The sequence below is a fragment of the Panthera uncia genome, chromosome A2 (genome assembly GCF_023721935.1).
Source record: "Panthera uncia isolate 11264 chromosome A2, Puncia_PCG_1.0, whole genome shotgun sequence".
NCBI classification, from domain to species: Eukaryota; Metazoa; Chordata; class Mammalia; order Carnivora; family Felidae; genus Panthera; species Panthera uncia.
Window position 1 is genome coordinate 155,854,536 of NC_064816.1, and position 21,581 is coordinate 155,876,116.

General features: G+C 45.9%; 1 protein-coding gene across 10 annotated transcripts in view; it reads right to left on the reverse strand.

Annotated features, from left to right (window-relative positions):
• Window positions 1–21,581, reverse strand: part of EZH2 (enhancer of zeste 2 polycomb repressive complex 2 subunit) — a 56,183-nt gene that overhangs the window by 4,043 nt on the left and 30,559 nt on the right. For all 10 annotated transcript variants that reach the window (XM_049643071.1, XM_049643067.1, XM_049643075.1 and 7 more), the window contains 12 exons: window positions 18,663–18,783; window positions 17,704–17,844; window positions 16,738–16,840; window positions 15,879–16,042; window positions 8,122–8,213; window positions 6,511–6,748; window positions 5,547–5,716; window positions 5,069–5,163; window positions 3,391–3,431; window positions 2,816–2,941; window positions 1,681–1,859; window positions 434–529 (listed from right to left, as the gene is read on the reverse strand). In XM_049643071.1, the coding sequence (XP_049499028.1) occupies window positions 434–529; window positions 1,681–1,859; window positions 2,816–2,941; window positions 3,391–3,431; window positions 5,069–5,163; window positions 5,547–5,716; window positions 6,511–6,748; window positions 8,122–8,213; window positions 15,879–16,042; window positions 16,738–16,840; window positions 17,704–17,844; window positions 18,663–18,783 (1,566 nt within the window). The remainder of the gene's footprint in view (window positions 1–433; window positions 530–1,680; window positions 1,860–2,815; window positions 2,942–3,390; window positions 3,432–5,068; window positions 5,164–5,546; window positions 5,717–6,510; window positions 6,749–8,121; window positions 8,214–15,878; window positions 16,043–16,737; window positions 16,841–17,703; window positions 17,845–18,662; window positions 18,784–21,581) is intronic.

Below are 21,581 nucleotides of genomic sequence, written 5' to 3' on the forward strand. Positions count from 1 at the left end.
TGATTGATTGACCAAAAATACAAACGGGGGGCGGGCGGGTATTTCCAAAACGATGCCAACCCAACGCGTCTTCTGTAACTCTGCGACTACAAAAGTATATAATCAATGACACTGTTGTTTCTAGGTCCTTATCAATCAGCCTCTGGACCGAGTAGGGCGGACTCTCCAGCACGAAGCTCTGGTTCTCCCCCTTGTCCCCAGATGCTAAATGCGAAATGTGACGAGGACCGAAGCAGCCTATGACCAGGCAGGCCAAGCCCACCGGCAGGAGTCCAAGATGAAAAGGCATTTTTTATGACTTCGTGGCTAACTGAACCCCACAGACCTAACCCCGTGAAACTCCATCCCAGGCAAGGGCAAGTTACTACACATGACGCGAGTCCCCACGGTCTGTACGTGCTGTCCCCCCGAGACCGGGTGAGCCCCGCCTTACCTCTCCACAGTACTCCGAGATGAATTCATTTTTCTGTACGGGATCTTTGATGAAAATCCCCCAGCCCGCCACGTCGGACGGCGCCAGCAGCAGGTGCTAGAGAAGAAAGTGCACAGCACCGACCCGTCAGCAAAGGAGGGCAAAGCCCGAGGGCGAGTTAACGCCCCGAGGACTCAGACCCGTCCTCACACAGCCACTGAGGCAGGAGACGACGGGAGGGCTCCACCGAGTGGCCGGCTCCCCGGTGCTGCCGGCAGCTCTGAGAAGCCACAAAAACAGTGGGCTTTTTTGGGTAAATAAAGCCATCTCTGGTAATGCCCTTACGCGAACGAAACCCGGTTGGTAAAAAGTATGTTCTTTTCTGTTTGAGGAGCTAAAAGAAGGCACGTCCACATGAGCAGGAACGAGGCTGTCCTGCAGTGGGGGCGATGAGATTCTTAGGGCTGAGCAGGGGTGCCGGCGGCCCTGTGACGATGACACGAACTGCCTAGAATACGACGGCCCAACCCCTGAAACCGTCACAGCGTCTGGTGGGAGGGCCCTATGCCCAGCGGTGCGGCCTCAGTTACGGCACATGACCGCTCACGACAGCTCGGTGACCGGAGCTGTGCGTGTCCTCCCACCCCGCCCCTCCCCCGCTTGCGCTCGCTCTTTCACAAATAATAAACATTTCTAAAAAATATCAGCTGTTTGTAACTGAAGAAGCCCTTCATCTACCTATCCTAAAAACAGAAGATACAGAATTTCCCAAGTACGCGTTGTCAATTTCTTTTGTTCAGCAATAAACCTGGTTGCTACGGTTAAAAGCACCCGCATGAAATTCCCGCTGTGTTGTTTTCAAGATTATTAAAGAAACTGGAACTATTTCCAGTGTGCAAAGTCCTCTTTCTTCTGCACTCCGCACAAAAAAGAACCTTGGATATTATTTGAGAAAAACAAGTCTCTAGGTTCTGATAGGAAGGAACACCATTTATTTTCGTGGAGACCATCCAATTCTAGAAACAACTAGCAAAATCCCTCCTCTAAATCTGATGCCTTTCACAGCTGCTTGGCAGAATGGACTGGTTCAGGTGACAGCACTGTAAGGCATCCCGGACAGAACGGAGCAGCCTGCCTCCGGGCACATTCCCCAAAGAAAACCCAACCCTTCTCGGTCGGCCGAACCATGTGATAATCGCTTCACCGACGGCCCTTAAGAGCCGGGCAACCCCCAGCACCGGGGGGGGGGGGGGAGGGACGAGCCCTACCTTCTTGGAGCCCCGCTGGATGCTACAGTTCTTGCAGGACACGTTTTTGCTGTCCCAGTGGTCGGCCGCACCACAGGTGAGGCAGAGGTCGGGGTCGCACTCGCGCACGGCCAGGTAGCACGGGCACTGCTTGGTGTTGCACTGGGCTTTGCAGCGGCAGCCGGGAAAGCGGTTCTGACCTTCGAGAGAGACGGTCCTGTCACCACCGCAGGGTCAACATCGCGTGGAGCCCTGCCTAACTCCTGTGACCCGCCCCTCCCGCCCTCCACCCCCCGGACAGAAGAGGAAACACCAGAACACAAGTTACAGCGGCCACTACTGAGAACCACCACCCCGGGCTCCTGCTTTTCCACTTTTACTTGCCGAATGGCATGTGTACTTCAAAGCTCTCTGATGCCCTAAGTGTGAAGGAAAAACGTGGGCTAAAGATGAGCCACGGAGGGGTGCCTGAGGGGCTCAGTCGGCTGAGCGTCCGACTTCGGCTCAGGTCACGGTCTCACGGCTCATGAGTTCGAGACCCGCGTCGGGCTCTCCGCTGACGGTGCAGAACCTGCATTGAATTCTGTCTCCCTCGTTCTCTCTCTGCTCCTCACCCGCTTGTGCACACACGCTCTCTCTCAAAAATAAACATTTAAAAACTAAAAAATGACAGTAGCAGCCATGGTTCGTAACCATTTTGAGAGTCCAGATTCTAGGTATTTCCCTGGAATCCGCACTGCCTGTGCAGTTTCACGACATGCGTGCAGTCAGGACGCTGATGCACACGTTCCTTTATGCTGAGTTCTAAATCCCGCTGACGGTTTCTGGTAGCCAGAGTATCTGGGTAGCCAATTCTAGACGCCCTGTAACCTTACTATTCCATGCAGCCTTACTGCGATTTCATGTAAACGATCAAAGAACAGCTCCCGTATCAAATCCACTTTTGCCTAACCTGCCCACAGACACGCACCGGCCAGGAGACCGGCTGGCCCCTAGCACGGAGCCCGTTACGGGGGCCCGTAAATCCTCGCAGGATAAGTGGAGGCCCTAAAAAGGAAACCCCAAGCAAGAGCTGCCGTGTCCTTGCTTTGATTTGGTCGGCAATTCAACATGACTAAATTCTCATGCAATTCATCAAAGCAAAACAAATACTTACACTCTGAACTACACTGACAGAACTTCTCACAAAAATTTTGTGCTATCACACAAGGGCACGAACTGTCACAAGGCTGACGCGGATGGTCACAGGGCTGGTAGTTGTAAACGTGGTTAGAGGAGCCATCTGCACAGAGAGAAAGAACAACGGCACACAGGTCACCCGGAGGTGTGGCGGGATCGATCGCACATAAAGAACGAGAGTCTCTTCCGCGTTACGCTCAAGGGCGGCAATTTTCCTCCCTGTATTTACAACGTGACACATTTCTATTTACAGAGCGATGGCAGACGTCACCTCCCGTCCCCCACGTGCTGGGGAAGTCCAGAGCACTACCCCCCACCCCCCGATCCCAGAGTCCTCCCGTCACCGACTGACTGACTCCCTCCATCCGACCAGCTCTCACTGCACCACAGGACTGACCGGAACTTCATCAACAGACATCCTCCATTTAAATGGGTTTAACGTACAGAAGTCAATTCTACCAGAATATTCCCCAACACTAATCCAGTTACTGATCGGAAACAGATGAGTAGACCTTTTTAAGTTAATTGTAAGTTGAACGGAAAGATGCTAACCCTTTTTCAGCTGTATCTTTCTGCAGTGTGCAGCCCACAACCTGTAAAACACAGAAAATCAAGGTCGTCTTTGTGAAGCCAGGGAGTAGCCACCGCACAGATCCAACAGAAGCCGCTTCAGCGGGTCAGTGTGGGCCACGAACGTAGCTGTGCTTTGAATCCCAGTACGGCTGACCCTTGAACAGCGCGCGGTGAGGGGTGCGAACCCCCCGCACCATCAAAAACCTGCATCTACCTTTTGACTCCCCCGAAACTTATAAGCCTTACGATACTAATTGGTTAATACATATTTTGTACAATATATGTACCATATACTGTGTTCTTACGATAAAGCTGAAGAGTGTGTTGAGAAAATCATAAAATACTATTTCCAGGCCTGTACTTATCCCTACCACCCCCCGCAACACACATGTATATGAACCCAGGCAGTTCGGACTCGTGTTGTTCAAGGGTCAGCTGTAACCACAGAAAAAAGAGACCTAGCCCCCCCACCCGGCCATGGCCCTTCCCACCTCCCCCAGTCAGGACTCGGGGTTGGGCTTATTCAGATGCGGATGAACCAGAAATAGTACAGTTTCTCTAACTTTAGGCATCTTTAATAATTCCATTGAGCCGTGTGATCGGAATTCAAGCAAGAAACTGACGCCCGGCCCAAATTCCTGTGGGAAGAACTGCTAAGTTCTTCAAGTTCTAAATCCAGTGGGCCCTACCTTTCTTAAAGAAAGACAACACGAGCACATACACAACTTTCGAAGCGTGGCAGTCCTTTACTTCACACCCAACCCTGTTTCTCTCAAGAACGCGGGAAAGGGGATGGAAATTAGACCGACACTTCCACGGTTTCTGGCTCTGCACGAACAAATCGAGTCTGCCTTGGGGCGCCTCGGCAGCTCAGCCGGTTGAGCATCTCACTCTTGGTTTTGGCTCAGGTCATGAGCTCGCTCACAGTTTATGGGTTCGAGCCCCACATCAGGCTCTAGGGATTCTCTCTCTCTCTCTGCCCTTCCCCTGCTTGCTCTGTCTCTGTCAAAATAAATAAACTTCAACAAATAAGACAAGTCTTCATGAAAACATTCCCTTCCAGGCAAGCCTTTGTGAAAGGTGACCTTCACAGAGGCTTAATGCAAGGTGTCAAGAGTATAAAATGACATGGGACACCTGGGTGGCTCAGATGGTTAAGTGTCCAATTTCAGGTCAGGTCATGATCTCACGGTTCGTGGGATGGAGCCCCGCGTCAGGCTCCGTGCTGACAGCTCGGAGCCTGGAGGCGGCTTCGGGTTCTGTGTCTCCCTCTCTCTCTGCCCCTCCCCTGATGTGCACTCTCTCAAAAATGAACATTAAAAATAATTTTCTAAGAACAGAAAGTGACACCACACACATAGAGAATTCAGGCTCCTAGAATAAAAACCAGGTCGGCACCCCCCTCAGCTCTCAACACTCACACCCAAGAACACATGTTCGAGTAAATGCTCAAGCGCTGATGGAGCCATTACTACAGAAGCTTCCATTAGGTTCTCCTTAACACACCACATCGATTGCAGGGTACTGTGTTCTTAAGAGAAAAATACCAGCGACTACCGAGGCCGACAAGACTCCACATTCTGTCACCGAGTGAAGGTGGACCGCTGCCCTCGGAAGTGTCCGGGGGACCTGTCGGATCGGCCACACACTGACTTACCGGTGTTTCCTCTTCTTCTTCCTTGGAGGGGTGTCCACATCCTCGGCCGGCACCGGAGCTATGATGCTGGATTCTTTGACACGGAACTCATACACCTGGCAAGAGGCACAGCCACGGGGCCACGAGGACCATGTGTTTAGTCAAACCATTGTTCCCATCCCCCATCCGCCACCCCCCGCAGCTGCCAGGCGTTGGGACAGAGCGGAAAGTCAAAAAGACACTGACCCAACCCACACTCTGACCGAGAGTCGCAAGGCTCACCACCTAGTCTTCCTGGCCCTTTAGACCAGCCCCGAGAGATCTAAAGTCGGAAGAATCATTTTCCGTCAGTTCCCGCTCAGTGAAAAAAAGATCAACATGCTTTTTGGGAGATGAACAGGAGCTTATTAAGAATAACCAAGAACGTTCTTCTGTTTGGACAGGGACTGCCTGTTTTCGCTCTGAAGTTCTCGAACAGTGTTTTACCAGATATACTTACCTGCCTACAAGTTTTGGTCCCGATGAGCCTGGCAATGGCACAGAAATTGTCATAATATGTGCCAATGAGGACCCTGAACATCGAGGCCTCGGCACCACTCCACTCCACGTTTTCGGGAGGCTCGATATTTGGCTTCATCTTTATTGGCGTTTGACATCGAGAATTCGCTTCTAGAAAACCGAAATTACCCACTGGTCATGAAATGACAACCGGGGGCACCTGGGTGGCCCAGTGGGTTCAGCGTCTGACTCCTGATCTGGGCTCAGGTCATGACCTCACAGTTCGTGGGATCGATCCCCACGTCGGGCTCGGCACTGACAGCGTGGAGCCTGCTTGGGATTCTCTCCCTCCCTCTCTGAGCCTCTCTGCGTTCTCTCTCTCCAAATAAACAAGGAAGGGAAGGAGGGAGGGAGGAAGAGAGAAAGAAAACTCAGGGTTGTGCTTAGGACAAAAGCAGGAAGAGAATCATCTTGAGAAGGCTGGAAACAGTCACTAAGCCTCCCACGGAACACAAGGCTGGGTCCCCTTTAACACAACATTCTAAATGCAAGCTGGGGGGCGCCTGGCTGGCTCGGCCAATAGAGCAGGAGACTCTTGATCTTGGGGTTACGGGTTCACACGCCCCACCCTGGGCATAGAGCTTACTCAAAAAGGTAATAAATAAAATGAAACCTGTTGTCACTTGTGGGGTAAGTCACAGAGCCAAAAGCACAGAAACCTCGCACGGAACGTCAACACCACTAAACGGAATGAGAAAGGAATGCGACACGGAACGTGACCACACGCCGGACCCTCTACCTCCCCAGCACGCGGGCAGCGGTCTCCGCAGGCCGGGGTGCGGGCAGGGGCGGCAAGAAGTCAGCTCCACACCCTGAACGAGTCCCCTGAGAGTTGTCAGCGTGCTGACGACTAGCCCACTAAGAGAAGCACTCGATCCGTCTCCTAGCGGTCACCCGCGTCTCACCCGAGGAACTGGAAGTCTCGTCTTTTTTCTCCTCCTCCTCTTTGTCGTTGTTCTCCCCGCCCGTCTCCGTCCCCGCTTCCCGGTCGCTGTCTGTGTCTTTCGATTCCAGCACGTTAATGGTGGGGGTGCTGGGCCTGCTGTTGTTGGGGAGCCGTCCTCTCCTGCGGCCTCCGGGCCGCTTCGGCGGTGTCTTTATCCGCTCAGCGGTGAGGGCAGCGGCAAACTCCTTTGCTCCCTCCTACAAAGTCAAGGACGCAGACATCAAGGTCAAGTTCTCCAACTCGTTTTGTTGCATGAGAGAAAAAGAACTGCACCAAGCAGGTCGTCAGTAAATTCTCACGGTACCCACTTTTACCAATAATCATTTGCACATCCTGGTTTTCTATCTGCTTTTGACAGTTTGAAAATTTCCGAAAGATCGATCTAGGTGCTCTTTGTGCTACAGGGGTACGAAACCAGGCACGACAATTCTGTGTGAACTTGTGAACCGTATTAACTGGTTATAACAGAATATAAAAAATAGGTGAGTCTCTTTAAACACGAACATTCGTGAGAAGCATCACACTCCGTGCATGTGGAGCCAGACTTTCCTATTTCAGGGTTTAAGAAGAGTCTCTGGTGATATTTAAAGAATACCAGAAGAACACGAATCACATAAGCATGCTGGGCTTTGTCCCATCCTGCCTTACTATTAAAAAGAACATCCCCCTTTTTCCTGGGAGGGATGCCCAGCCCCCCAAAATCGTGAAAGCAGCACATTTCTGCAGCAACAAGTCCAGTAACCCGGTCTCAGAGAATATGTGCCAACAGTAAGATCACGGATTATACAGACCACAGAAACATCTTAGAGGAGCCCAGTAAAATTCGGCCTGGCACAGAGCATTATAAAACTGTGCTCAAGAACTCCGTGTTTACAGTGGCAGGAGAAGGGAGAAGTTTGAGAGCAGCCAACAGTTTTACACTTCATTCTACAAAAACCAAAATGCTTAAAAATAGGATACCTTCTGCAGGTGCCATTCAATGAATCTTCTGTCCAAAATCCAACAGGCAATATATACCCATTTAGTTCCTAGGTAGGAGTGGCTTGGTTCAAAGAGGGGAAATGGTAAAAATAAGATAGTGCCCATAAAACACTTTTCTACCTCTTCCTAAACCCTTATCTTTCCTTCATCATATAAAAAAAAAAAAAAAAATCTGTGGGCCCGATCACCTCACTCCAACCACCATGGGTCTGTAACTCTGAGGAAGGCTCCGGAACTACCCTGTACAATTACCGAGCTTCTGGGGCTGAAGGGGCTACCTGTGCTTCTCACGCTCACCAACCCTGTGGCGGGCGGAAGAGTCCTGCTCCTAACAACCTCGCAAGGTTGCTGAAGAGATTAACGCAGAGAAACCAATGAAACGAGACCGATGAAGGACTAGACCGTGCAGTGTGTAACCGCGAGGAAGGCAACGTGGGCAAGGGAGAGAGTCCCTGCCCCCCACACGGCCGAGGTACAGGAGCAAGAGCGTCATGTCAGCGCTGGCTCCGCAGACCTCACCACCGTTCGGCGGGGACATCGGCGGGGACACTCTGCGAGTGCCTTCCGAGCGTGCAGCCCTCAGGCTTACCAAGTGCTGGTAACACTGTGGTCCACACGGCTTGTTGTCTAGAGCCGTTTCTGTGTTCTTCCGCTTATAAGTGTTGGGTGTTGCGTGAAAAGCTGCAAAATAAACATAAAATACCCAAATATAACTATATTTACTCGTTTCCAGTTTCAGTGGCAACAATTGGTACATTACAACCTTGCCAACGTATGCTTGACATTACAGAACTTTCCTTCGAGCTCTTCCTAAACTGAATCATCTCGTTGTATTCTCCTCAACTCTCCCCGGAAACAACCACCACTCCTCCCCACCAGCCCCTAACCAGGGAGGAAACCGTAAATTCTGGAATGATTAGGGATTTCCTCCTTTTCTCCTTGCAAGTATAATTGATGCACATAAAACTCTCAACTCAGATCACGAACATTTGAGTCTTTAATTAGAAACAACGGATATATCCCTTCTACGATGAAATCAGGTTTCCTATTTTTACCCAAGATTTCTGGCATCTACAATTTCTTGATTTCTAAATAAAGGTCAGCAACCAGCTTGTCAAATGGGACAAGACTGGGACAGCACTTGTTTAAAACTAGTTTTTAAAAATAAAGAGGATGGCAGCTGGGGGGGGGGGGGGCGCGGGGGCGCGCCTGGGGGGCTCAGTCAGTTAAGCATCTGGCTTCATTTCAGGTCATGATCTCATGGTTTGTGGGTTCGAGCCCCACATCAGGCTCTGTGCTACAGCTCAGAACCTGGAGCCCGCTTCAGATTCTGGGTCTCCCTCTCTCTCTGCCCTCCTCCACCCACACGTGCGCGCTCTCTCTCTCAAAAATAAATGTTAAAAAAATTTTTTTACAAAAATTTAAAAAATATAAATAAAGAGGACAGGGCCCCTGGGTGGCTCAGTCAGTTAAGCAACCCTGGGTTTTGGCTCAGGTCACGATCTCAGTGTGCGGGATGGAGCCCCGCTTCGGACTCTGCGCTGACAGCGGGGAGCCTGCTTCAGACTCTCTCTGCCCTTCACCCCTCTCAAAATAAACTCAAAAAAAATTTTTTTTAAGTAATAAGAAATAAAGAGGACACCCTCAGCCTACTGAAACTCCATTGCTTTGGATCAGACACAATTCAAGAACCTAGAGACGGCTTGCGGTCAGCACCCTTCTATAGGAAATACGTGGTCACACAAAACAGGTTCCAGAAACAAAAGTGTTTGAAACTTAAAATCCCCAAATAACCTGACAACAAAAAGATTCAAAGTATAGCAGAGTGACAAACTAATGAAGCGTGAATGCACAGCGGTGAGAAGTTGGGAGAAACCTTCGAGAAAGCCTGTTCCAGCTACCAAGGCAAATGCTACAAATGCCCCGTTCAGAGTTACACAAGACGAAAACTATCTAATTTGGACAAAAACAAGTGACACATTCATGAAACAAACCATTTAAAAAACATCTGTAAAAAGCCATACTTCTATCCATAGAACTTAAATGGGATAGATGAACTGACTGATGAGGAAATCAAGAAAACAAAGACACAAAGTGATGTTGGTCTTGAAGTAGAAATTCAAGGCTCAAATTCTGTTTCAAGTGAGTTTGATTTCCCTGGAATGAAGAGACCAATACCATGACTAATTTAGCACTGGATTACATTTTTGAACAGTTGAGGACGCCGACCCCTAAAATACAAAGTCGGAGCCTACGGAAGGTCAAGGCCACATCAGCAGAACATACTGAGTGATATATTTTTGGTAAAATTTGTTTTTAATCTGGATGTCTCCTCTGCTTAAGGACTGAAGTTCTCGATTTCACCTGAATCAGTGAGAAACATAAGACACGTGCGCAAGTGAAGACAGTGGCCACAGAGATGCCGCAGAGGCCCAGAAAAAAGCAACGGACGCTCACGAGTCAAGTTTCAGCTCTAAAGGAAAAATTAACACATTGATGATAAAAGGTACTTTAAAAATTGCTTGAAGTACCACTGTTCATTTCACATTGCATTTAGCTCAAAAAAGAGAACTATTCTCATTGTTAGCCTTCCCTCAGCAGAATTTCAAACTTCAATTGTTTAAGAAAACTAAAGATACAAAGAATTCCCTCTTCCAGAAATGTCTGGACTATTTTAGATTTTCAGAGTACTTAATATTTTCACATAGGTGTCTTAAAGTACTAATATTTCAACTAAGTTATTAAAATATATTTCAAGCTAAATATAATCTGAGGGGAAAAGATTACATAAAATAACCTGATCAAGAAAATTGTTAAAAGAAAATTCAAGCAGGGCACTTTTTCTAAAACTTATCAGAAAGGAGAGAGCAAAGAACGTGGAGGGCTTTTTGGTTTTGTTTTTTTCAAAAGCAACCTATAAAATCTTGATGAAAAATCTTACCTTACGGTTTTTGAGCAAAGGTAAGAAGACTGTTACATATCCAGTTCCAATACCTATGTTTGAGTAAACTGGCGATTCTAAAAAACGGCTGCAAATACTAAGTAGCCCCTCAGAATCTTCTAACGTTTCACCAAATATTGATGCCTCAAATACAGAACTGGGGAATCCAAGGATTACAGAGCTGGAGCGAACCTTCGCAGTCACCTACTTCCAGTGGTGATTTTACAGATTAGGAAACAGGACTAAAGAGATAATCTGAGTAGCTGGTTAGCTGGCGGCAGGGGTGCTGAGACCTGCACCCAGCATGCTTCGCCACGTGCAGGAAGAGCCACCTCCCCTCCCTGTAACATACAACACTTCTCAAATACTTTAGCTCATTGTCATGTGATAATTATGACAAAATAAATGATCACAGGGAAGTACAAAGTGTCAAGTTTATACATTAACTTCTGCCCAAGGTACTGATCTTGTCTGCTCCGATTAGAACTTGGTATTAAGAATTCTTACTGAATATACATACTTAATAGTTGTAATCCTATAAATTCTCTGTACATCAGAGATCTCAGACTATTAAGTATGTTACAAAATGACTGTGTCAATGCTCAGAGCATAGGACAGTAGTAACAGCAGGCAGTGACGGGAGCCAACAATAAAAGTTTCTGTGTCCAAAGCACACAGGAAGAGGCTCCAGGCATGACCTCACTGAATCCCCCACAAAATCCTGCAGGCGTTAGGATCCTCACCCCCATTTATAGGTGAGGAAAATCAAGATGTAGGGAGGTTAAGTCACTCTGTTAATTACATGGCAAATATGAACTCCATATGTCTCAATTTTAATCATTACACATCTGAAAACTAAAAAAAAAAAAAAAAAAAAAAAAGTCAACCATCAGCTACAAACTTTGGAACAGTGTTTCTGAAATTCTAACCATTAAAAATGTTAAAAGCTCTACAATTAGCATTAATACGCATTCCGAAAATAGACTTACATAATATCAAAAATGACAAATGGGTTTCATGCTTAAAGTGGATTCCTCTGTAGGCCACTCAGATAATAGAAAACCCAACAAAACATTTATTCCAGGGTTCTACTTTTGATCCTATGTAAGCACATAAAATTTCCCAACCTTCATTTCTCAGCCTGCCTTCCTTCCCTATCAGAAATGTGTTACCTCTTTAGACCCACCACAATCAATTCAGGAGCTGACCCTGGTTCCTCTAACAAGCGTCAAAGACAGACTAGGCAGCCAATTTTAGGCTGAAACTTTTATAAAGAATTTACATCGGGGCGCCTGGGTGGCTCAGTCAACTCCCGATTTCGGCTCAGGTCACAATCTCATGGTTTGTGGGACTGAGCCTTCTCTCTCTCCCTCGCTCTCTGCCCTTGCCCCACTCACATGCACTCTCTCTCAAAAATAAATAAACTTTGAAAAAAAAGCAAGAAAGGAATTACAGGACTCCCAAGTTTGCAGAACAACCCGTTTCCAATTTACAAAATGGATCATGGTCTAAAAGTTATTTGGAATACAAAGTGGAATTTGTTCCCAAACCAAAACCATTTATCCTTCAAGGTTCGTTTGAACATGTAAGTCTAAGAAAAAAGACCATGGTCAGACAGATACTCAGCTTCTGGCTCGGATGAACTGCAAATCCCCCTAACCATCGAAACTTCTTCCTTACAGACAGCCATGGTAGACACCCCTGACATCTAAGTAACAGGTGAGACCAGGTATCAGTGAGGCTACCACACAGAAATAATTAAAACGGAGAACGTTCAAAAAGGCCCTTCTCCCCAGAAGTTTAAAAATTCCCCCTTAGACAACGAGTTAAAAAGAAAACCTAAAACGTTCCTTAAAATTCCTGAAGAATAATAATAAACAACAGAACCTAAAAGAGGCTGAAACAGTGCTCTAGAGACGATTCATTGTATGTTAACCACATATATCCAAAAAAGAGGGAAGAATGAAAACAATGCAAAAATCTGACTCATAAAGAGAAACACAGTAAAACTAATACAGTAGCTGATTCTGAGGGAAAAATATAGGAAACAGATTTTTAAAACAAAATACAGAAACCACTTAAGTTCATCAAGAAAAATGGGAGAACGAAACATTTAATAAGCAGGAAAAAAAAACCACTGGATCACTCGGGTCAACTTTATCCAAATAAATTTCAAAACTTGGGTGAAATAGGTAACTTTTCAAAACTGATCCAGAAGTGATAGAAAACGTATCTGCTAGCACCACTGTTATTTAACACCGTACTGAAGATATCAGCCAATGTAATTAGACAAGGAAAGAAATTAAGGTCATAAAGACAGAGAATCTCAGTAATTGCCGACAGTCTACCTACAGAGCTAGAAAACTCAACAAAGAATCCACCGAGAAATTATTATAAACAAGGACAATTCAGTAAGGTATCAAGGTATTAAACATGTAACATTTAAAGAGAAAAAGCCCAGCAACAATCCATTAATACCTAGAACTCATCTTACAAACGAATGTACAAGAACTACGTGAAGAAAATTCAAGGTTACTAAAGGACACAAAAGGAAACCTGATCATATGGTTACACTTAATCCTCATTTTAAAATGTCAATTTCCCCGTAAGTAATTTATACATTTAATGGAATTCCAATAAACATACTACCTAGACTTTTTTCTTTTTAATTAAACAAACTGATTCTAAAAATTTACATTAAAAAAACAAGAAAGAATAGGCAGGAGATCTCTGAATAAAGCCTCCTGGAAGAGAACACAAAAAAAAAAGACCCAAGCACACGTGGTAACAGGCAAGGAGGGCGGCAAAGCAGTGAAGAGGGAACTTTCCAATACGTGGCATGGAAAACGACTAGGCAGCGTTGGAGGTAGGGAGAAGTGGATCCAAAACTCTATCAGAATCACTCGCTTCCAAAGGATCAAAGAGTTAAATGCAAAAGAGTGAAGCCAATACACAGTGGACCAGCTTAACTTGCACTTATGGCAAATGCTGTGCAGGTACAGCCAAGGTCATTCACCGCAGCGCCGTGGGAACGAAAGGCGCAACACGATCCAAATGCAGGGTTCCGCTGCCTCCTACGACAGAAGGCTACGCAGCTCTCCAGACAGGAAGAGCGTCTACACCATGAAGTCAAAACAGGGAGAAGCCTCACTAGTATGGCACCTTGTGAGAAGGACAGTCGGGAAAAGAACATCTTTGCATTTTGCCGGAAGATACTACAGAAAGATACAGAAGAGCTGATGTTAGCGGTCTAAGGAGTGAGGTACAAACGCTACGCACGGGGGCAGACGTGGCAGGGAGAATTCACTGGACACCTTTTAATACATTTCTGAAGTGTAGGTCATGTAAATGACGACCTGTTTAAAAAATAACAATAAAAACAAGCCAAGTACTGTTTTAAGTATTTTACACATAATAATAAAATTAATCTTCACAACAGCTTATGAAGCACTATGTTATTCTATCAGAGAGAAAAAAACTTAAGGCACAAAATGCTATAGCTGACGTGTATCTAACAATGTATTTACTGGTTCATTTTGCCTAAGAAACATTTACAGTCTGTGAGATTCTGCTGAAGTTGACGGAAAGCAGTGAATCCCTACACGATCCGTCGAGGCGGAATCCCAAAGAGACCGGCCCTAGTGAACGAGGACGCAAGGGGCGTAGCAGCTGTGGACCCCGCCGCTCCACGTGCCACGGGTGGGCAGCCCCGCCTCCCACCGGAGCGAAGCTCGCTAGTCAGTGTCCCCCGCCTGACGGAGGAGGGACTGATCAGGTTCAAGGTTCATCACTATTACTCAAATCTGAAGATCACAATAAAATAACTCATGTGATCACGTTCAGAAGCAGCATCCACTTCCTGATTCATTTGCACAAGGAAGGTACGAGAATGCTACGTCTACCAACTGGACGGACCATTTCACTGACTTCCACGTAGAGCTTCCACGCGACCATTCGCTATGGTGACACTTGGATGCAACTCATAATATTCTTAAGAACCGGGCATAACTTTATAAACCAACTGGGTGTAGGGATGCCTGGTTCAGTCGGTGGAGCTTGCAACTCTTGATCTCAGGGTCAGGAGTTCAAGCCCCACACAGGGGGTAGAGATTACTTAAAAAATACAATCTTGGGGCGCCTGGGTGGCGCAGTCGGGTAGGCGTCCGACTTCATCCAGGTCACGATCTCACGGTCCGTGAGTTCGAGCCCCGCGTCGGGCTCTGGGCTGATGGCTCGGAGCCTGGAGCCTGTTTCTGATTCTGTGTCTCCCTCTCTCTCTGCCCCTCCCCCGTTCATGCTCTGTCTCTCTCTGTCCCAAAAATAAATAAACGTTGAAAAAAAAAAAAAAAATACAATCTTTGGGGCGTCTAGGTGGCTGAGTCGGCTGAGCATCTGACTCTTGATTTCAGCTTAGGTCATGATCCCAGAGTGGTGGGATCGAGCCCCACACTGGGCTCCACTCTGAGCACGGAACCTGCTTCAGATTCTCCCTCTCCCCCCAGCTCATATCCTCTCTCTCACTCTAAATAATAATAAAATCTTTAAAAAATAAAAAAATGAGGGGCACCTGGGTAGCTCAGTCGGTTGAGCGACCGACTTCACCTCAGGTCACGATCTCAAGGTTCGTGAGTTCAAGCCCAAATCGGACTTGCTGTTGGCGGCCTGTCAGCACAAAGCCTGCTTCAGATCGCTCTCTCTCTCTCTCTCTGCCCCTCCCCCACTTATGCTCACTCTCTCAAAAAATAAAACATTAAATAATACATATTTTTTTTAATTAAAAAATCATTGTAAAGAGAGAGAGAAAGAGGGAACAAGTGGGTATGGGACAGAGAGGGCGACAGAGGATCCAAAGCAGGCTTCGCGCTGACAACAGAAAGCCCAACGCAGGGGCTCAAATTCACGAACCATGAGATGGTGAACTGAGCCCAAGTTGCACGCTTAACCGACTGAGCCACCCAGGCACCTGTCAACTGCAGATATTTTTAAAAGAAACTTACTCAGAAAACCAAAAAGGAACACTAAACTGACAAAAATACCTACAAACATCTTTTTAGCCCATTTCTTATTCAACAAAATGCGTTCAACCATACGGCAGGGCTGCTCTAGGCTCTGAGATGGTTCACGGTCACAGCTTCGCTACAAACAAGTGCTAGGTGAGCCTTTATGGGAACACCGCTGACCCGTATTCCACGTTAGTGGGAGCCGGGCGGCCCAAGTCAAAGACTCCACAGCAACCGCCAAGCAACAAATTGCAGTACGACGGTCCTCTGATCCTAGCACAGTTCTCCACCTTCACCGCCAGGCGAAATGATCGATTCTAGCTGCGATCAAGGACACCGCTTCCCGGCGCTGGACGACGGGACCCACGACAGACCCCCACGAGGGCGCGCGGCGGCCGCACTTACGGTGCAGGAAGCAGTCGTACTTGAAGCACCGCCTGCAGAAGAGCGTGTGGAAAGAGTGCAGGCTCTGCTCCCTCTGCACGGACTTGGCGTTCGGCCCATCGATGTTCGGGGTGCACTCAGGAGGAAGTGCGCCCGGGAGCTGCTGCTCGGTCAGTTCTTTATACCTGACGGCGAGCAGGGAAAAGGGAGGTGAGGGCACGGCAACAACTCCTCCTCTGAAAATAAAGTTTCTGAAAGGTCCCATATAGCATCTGTGATGTTCATCGTGCCTCGGCCACACACAAGGAAAAGGTCTGACCTAAAACCATCCTTATTTAGATGAAGAGCCAATTAAACATCCTGTCCGGTATATCAAGAATCAAGGCGCAGTCAGTTAAGCGTCCGACTCCTGATCTTGGCTCAGGTCGTGATCTCAGTTTGTGGGTTCGAGTCCCTCCATTGGGCACCATACTTGGGATTCTGTCTCTCTTTCTCTCCCCCCCCTCCCCAACTTGTGCGCGCACGCTCTCTCTCTCTCTCTCTCAAAATAATAAAAAAGAATCAAGTTCAGGGATGGGATTCAGATCATGAAAAATGTTACCACATTAATTAAAATAAACATCAACTACACTGACATGTCTATAAGTGTCCAGAGAAGTTCTCCTCTCCAAGCGCCACCGGAAATCACGCGTGTGTTTACTGGCACCACGGTAAGCGCCGTGCAGGGAAGCACCTCACGTACATGGTGTCGAGAACCCGCAGCACCATGAACACAGGAAGCGCGGGGGGCCGTCGGCTCCGTGAGTTCTACTTCTGATAAACCAAAATGCTGAGCTATGCACCATACAAGGCAAGACTGCCTCAAAAGAGCAAATCTTACTTTTCCTTTAGTTCTTCTGCTGTGCCCTTATCCGGAAACATTGAAGAAATGGCTTCAAAAATTTTATCGGAAGGAAATTTCCGAGGCGGGCGGCTTTCTTTGTCTGTATCAGGAAATAAGAAAGGGAAAAAAGATGAAAGAAAAGCAAGTCTTTCAATCTTGCATTTCCTCCACACAACTACATCTAACAAAGCTAATTTTCTACGAAAATTATCAACTCTGTGTTTCACTTACTTCTGACATATGTCACATGTCTGCATGGAGTGTCAGTAGGCCGGACGAACAAAACACTTAAAATCAAATATGGGAAGTTTCAGGTGCACCAGGAGGGAGAAGCCCCAGGGGCTAATCCCAGCGCGGCTACTGACTGGGTCTGTGACCTTCTTGCCTGGTCACCTACCCACTGGGGTCTGATCCTTCTTTGTAAACTCAAGGAGATGAACTACATGACCGCGGCCCGTTACAAAAACATTTCGCTTCTTTGAAATCGCAGTTTCTCCCCCACGCTCTTCTGTGCTGTTTACCGATGAGCTCTGCCAAGTCTCCACGGACTATGGACTCTGGATCGGGCTGCTCTGTCTGAGAAGCCGTAACTAGCATAGGGCTCAAAAGCAGGGCTCTCGAGCCATTCAGAGGGGTGACCAGCACGGGGTTCTGGGTTCTGTTTCTTCCTCCAACAGCGTACTAAATAAGCTACTTAAGTGCACTAAGCCCATCTCTTCGACTATAATAGATCTGATGCCAACAGCCACCGCTGGTGCACGTAAAGTGACTGGCACACTACTTGTGTGCAACGATCAATATATCGGAATGACGATTCTGATAACTACCCTGCAAAATCCCCCCAAACAGTACATTCTTTTGTTAGGCAAAGGAAGTAAAGACACTCAAGTACAGGATGAAACGTTACAAAGGACACTCTAAGATGCTGTCAGGACTGCACACAAACCTAATGAAGAAACTTACCATCTCTGTTCTCCTCCAGATCTTTCTGTTTTTCTTCTCTTTCATCAGGGTCATCGCCATCATCATCATCATCATCATCATTGTACTGACCAAGAGCATTCACCAACTCCACAAAAATTTCATCATTTATAAACCCGCATTCTGAAATTCATCAAGTCAAGTATCAGAAATATACAGAGGAAGGCGGTAATGCCAAGTTGACGCCGTTTCTAACGTGGAAGAAACAGCCAGAGCCTGTTAGCACTGGAACACTGCTGTTCAAATGAGGAGGGAGATCACCTTCAAGGCTGGCCTGAGGCAAAGTCAGGAAGAATTCATCTTCAACACCTGTCATCCTCTCTTCACTCACCCCCCAACCCCCGCCAGAAGTCTCCAGTGCCTGCCACTATAACCTGATGCCCTAGAAACGAACTGTGGCCTCGGCCTCCTCCCAAGACCGCAGCTGACAGCCCTCACTTTCCCCAGAAGAGAAGGGACCATGACGACGTTACACACGCTACCCTCCTGCCAGACACTGACAGGGTCCCCTGGACACCAAACGCAGAAGCCGTGAACGCGGGGACAGAAATGCAGAAACTGCGGGAGCTAAGGGGGACATCTTTCTGAGCACAGGCCTTCTGGAGCCCATGTGTCACGTAAGCAGAGGCCCGGTCTTAATTTTACTGTGAAGGAATCTTAAAATCTACATACACTCAAACCATTCTATCTAATTTACATGTTACTGACATTATAATTTATGATATAACCAACTATGCATCATTTTCAAGTTAGCAAAAATGATTCTTCAATTTAAAAGTAGGGAAAACATTACAATTTTTAGGCTGGTAAGCCCAGGCCAATCCAGCAATAAACTTACTTTTAATATTAAAAAAAAGCCATGTTCACACCTATGCTTACAAATTCAGAATCTCTCTCAATGCTTTAGCCCCTTTTTCCAAGAGATTAAACACATGGCTCACCTCTATCCCCGTGTACTTTTCCATCATAGTTTTTTATTAGCTCTTCAATGAAAGTCCCATCCTGGTCTAAAACTTCATCCCCCATATAAGGAATGTTATGTAAAACCGTTTCATCTTCCACCTAAAAATAAAAAATATATTTTAAAAGCAGGCTTATCCTAAGTATCAAAGTATTTTTTAAATCAACGTAGGGGCAAATGGGTGGCTCAGTAGGTTAAGTGTCCTACTCTTGATCTCAGCTCCTGATCTCGCGGTTCGCGGGTTCAAGCCCCACATCGGGCTCTGCGCTGATGGCGCGGAGCCTGCTTGGGATTCTCTCTCTCTGCCCCTCCCCGGCTTGTGCTCATGCTCTCTCTCTCCAAATAAATAAACTTTAAAAATAAAATTAAAAATCAGTGTAATGTAAAATACAATTTCTAAAGTAGATGTCTTTACTCAGTTCTCCAGATCTAAACTAACAACAAACTCAAAGCTATAAAAAAAAAATTAAATAAAAGACCCCTCCCACCAAGAAGCATTATATGAGAAAACAAACTGTTCACAGCGGAAAAATTTTAAGAGAAAATACTCTATTTCCCTAATCTAACAGGTCATCAATCATTAAAACTTACCATTATTTTATGCACCTCAAGAAAGGAAAAAGTGTCACACATTACGCTGTGACCCATCAATTTTAAGGCAAACCCAGAGTCTTAGAATCAATAAAATAAGGCTTATTAAAACCACTTATAAATAGCCATACAAAGTAAAAAAGGTAAGGATTTCCAAACTTCACTTAATGATCTAGTTATTCGGAGACCCTCAATATAATAAAAATCTGGGGATATAAAATAGATTATCATAAAGGTTATGCCAAAAGGATTTACTCTTATATGTAAAATAAGAACATTCTACAATGACATAAAATATTTTGATACAGAGATAAACAATCTCTGTATAATGCTAATCAAGATGACAGAGGAGTTTCTATAAAGGTCTGGAAGACAACAGGGGGGAAAAAGGCACTAACTTAGCAAGGAAGAACTGATCCGAGAAAAAGTTCAAGCAGAAGGGAGAACTCAAGGACACCAGGGACTGAAAGCAGATGTGTGGGAGGAAGAGAATTTTCAATAAAGAATAAAAAAGACAGTAATTATAAAGGCCAGAGGGTTCTGAAGTCCATATTTAAACAAAGTAGGACGGAGCTGTCTTAAGAAGCCTTTCAAAGGGCGGCGGGGGGGGGCGGATATTGGTTAAAAACAGAATTTTAGAATGATAGCTCCAATCAACAGAATGGACTGGCTGAGGGGCCAAGAAGAGGTGGCAGCCAGGGAGTGGTGCCACGGGCTGGGCTGGGACCAAGACGGAGGGGGAAGAACACACCAGGAAAAGGCCACCAGGCACTTGGACTGTCACGTAGCAGCAGGCAGGAAAAACCAGAAGGGGAAAATCTCAGATAATCCCCAGGTAACAAATTTAGGACAACCGCAAACTTCAGAAAGACAACAGGATCTTAGACAAATAGGGAAAAGGGAAATTGAGAGAGAAAGCACACAGGGGGATAAAAAAAAATTAAGATTTAAATTTTAACGTACTGGTCTATCCAGATCCAAATTTACAGACAACTCAAGAGTCCACTTTTCACTAATCCCATTTACACTAGGAGTATTAGGGGTTTTTTGGATAAAAGCCACAATTAAGTGACAAACTGCTATTTTGTCTTCCCAACTGTATTCCACGTAACCTTTGCTCCCTCAAACGTATCCTAACCACAGGGTCTGCCTAATTTGCCTCGGTCAGTAACCAGCAAACCCATGGGTAACCCTAAATAATTTTGACTTTAAATACTACCTGCTTTCAGAACTTGAGTCTATGAATATCTGAAATCTCCCTTCAGCTCTTGCAATAGGATTCTTAAACTAAATGTTTTTGCAGAAGGCCTTAAACACACAAGTTTCAGCAATTATAGAAAAGTATCTGAACTTCGTCTTTAATCTTCCACTATAAAATCTTTAAGTTACTAAAGACGTTAGAAACATCTATGTAAAAAAAAAAATCTAAGGGTGCCTGGCTGGCTCGGTTGGTACAGCATGGGACTCTTGATCTCTGGGTTGTGAGTTCAAGCTCCACCTTGGCTATGGAGCCTACTTTAAAAACAAAAAAATTAGGGGCGCCTGGGTGGCTCAGTCGGCTAAGTGTCCGACTTCGGCTCAAGTCACGATCTCGCGGTCGACGGGTTCAAACCCCGCATCTGGCTCTGTGCTAACACCTCAGAGTGTGGAACCTGCTTTGAATTCTGTGTGTCTCTCTCTCTACCCCCCTCCCCAGCTCAGGCTCTGTCTCTCAAAAATAAATGTTAAAAAAAAGAAAATTTAAAACCAAAAAAATTTAAAAACCTAGTAAGCAATTCCTAAAGTAGGCTCACCAAGGACTTGTATCAGTACTTGTCCTCACTATTTTACGTATCAAGTAAATAATGAAACTATTGTTTATTTAACAGTCTAAGTGAAGAATTCATACTCAAATTTCTTTTGTTCCATCCTCTTTCATCCTACATCTATGAAGAATTAAACACCAGCATTTCTTTACAAAAGCTACTGGGCCAGTGTTATCTGTGGAAATATGCTTAAGTTTGTGTTTTATAAGCCCTGAGAATATTTCATACATGTTCAGTATCATTTAATAACACGCTGCCTAAAACTGTTCTCAATATAAAGTTCTCAATTAACAAAACCTCAAAATCATACTGAAATTACAGAATACTGCCTGACCTTCCCAAGGATAAGAACTAACTGTAAGCATCCATCTTTTAACCGTTTTTAATCCCAGGTATGATTTCTCCTTAACACTTTTCCTTTGGAGAATATTTTAACTAGAAAAGACTAGAAAAACCACAACACTGTGAAGGCTTAAAATATATCTATCCATTAAAAAACACAA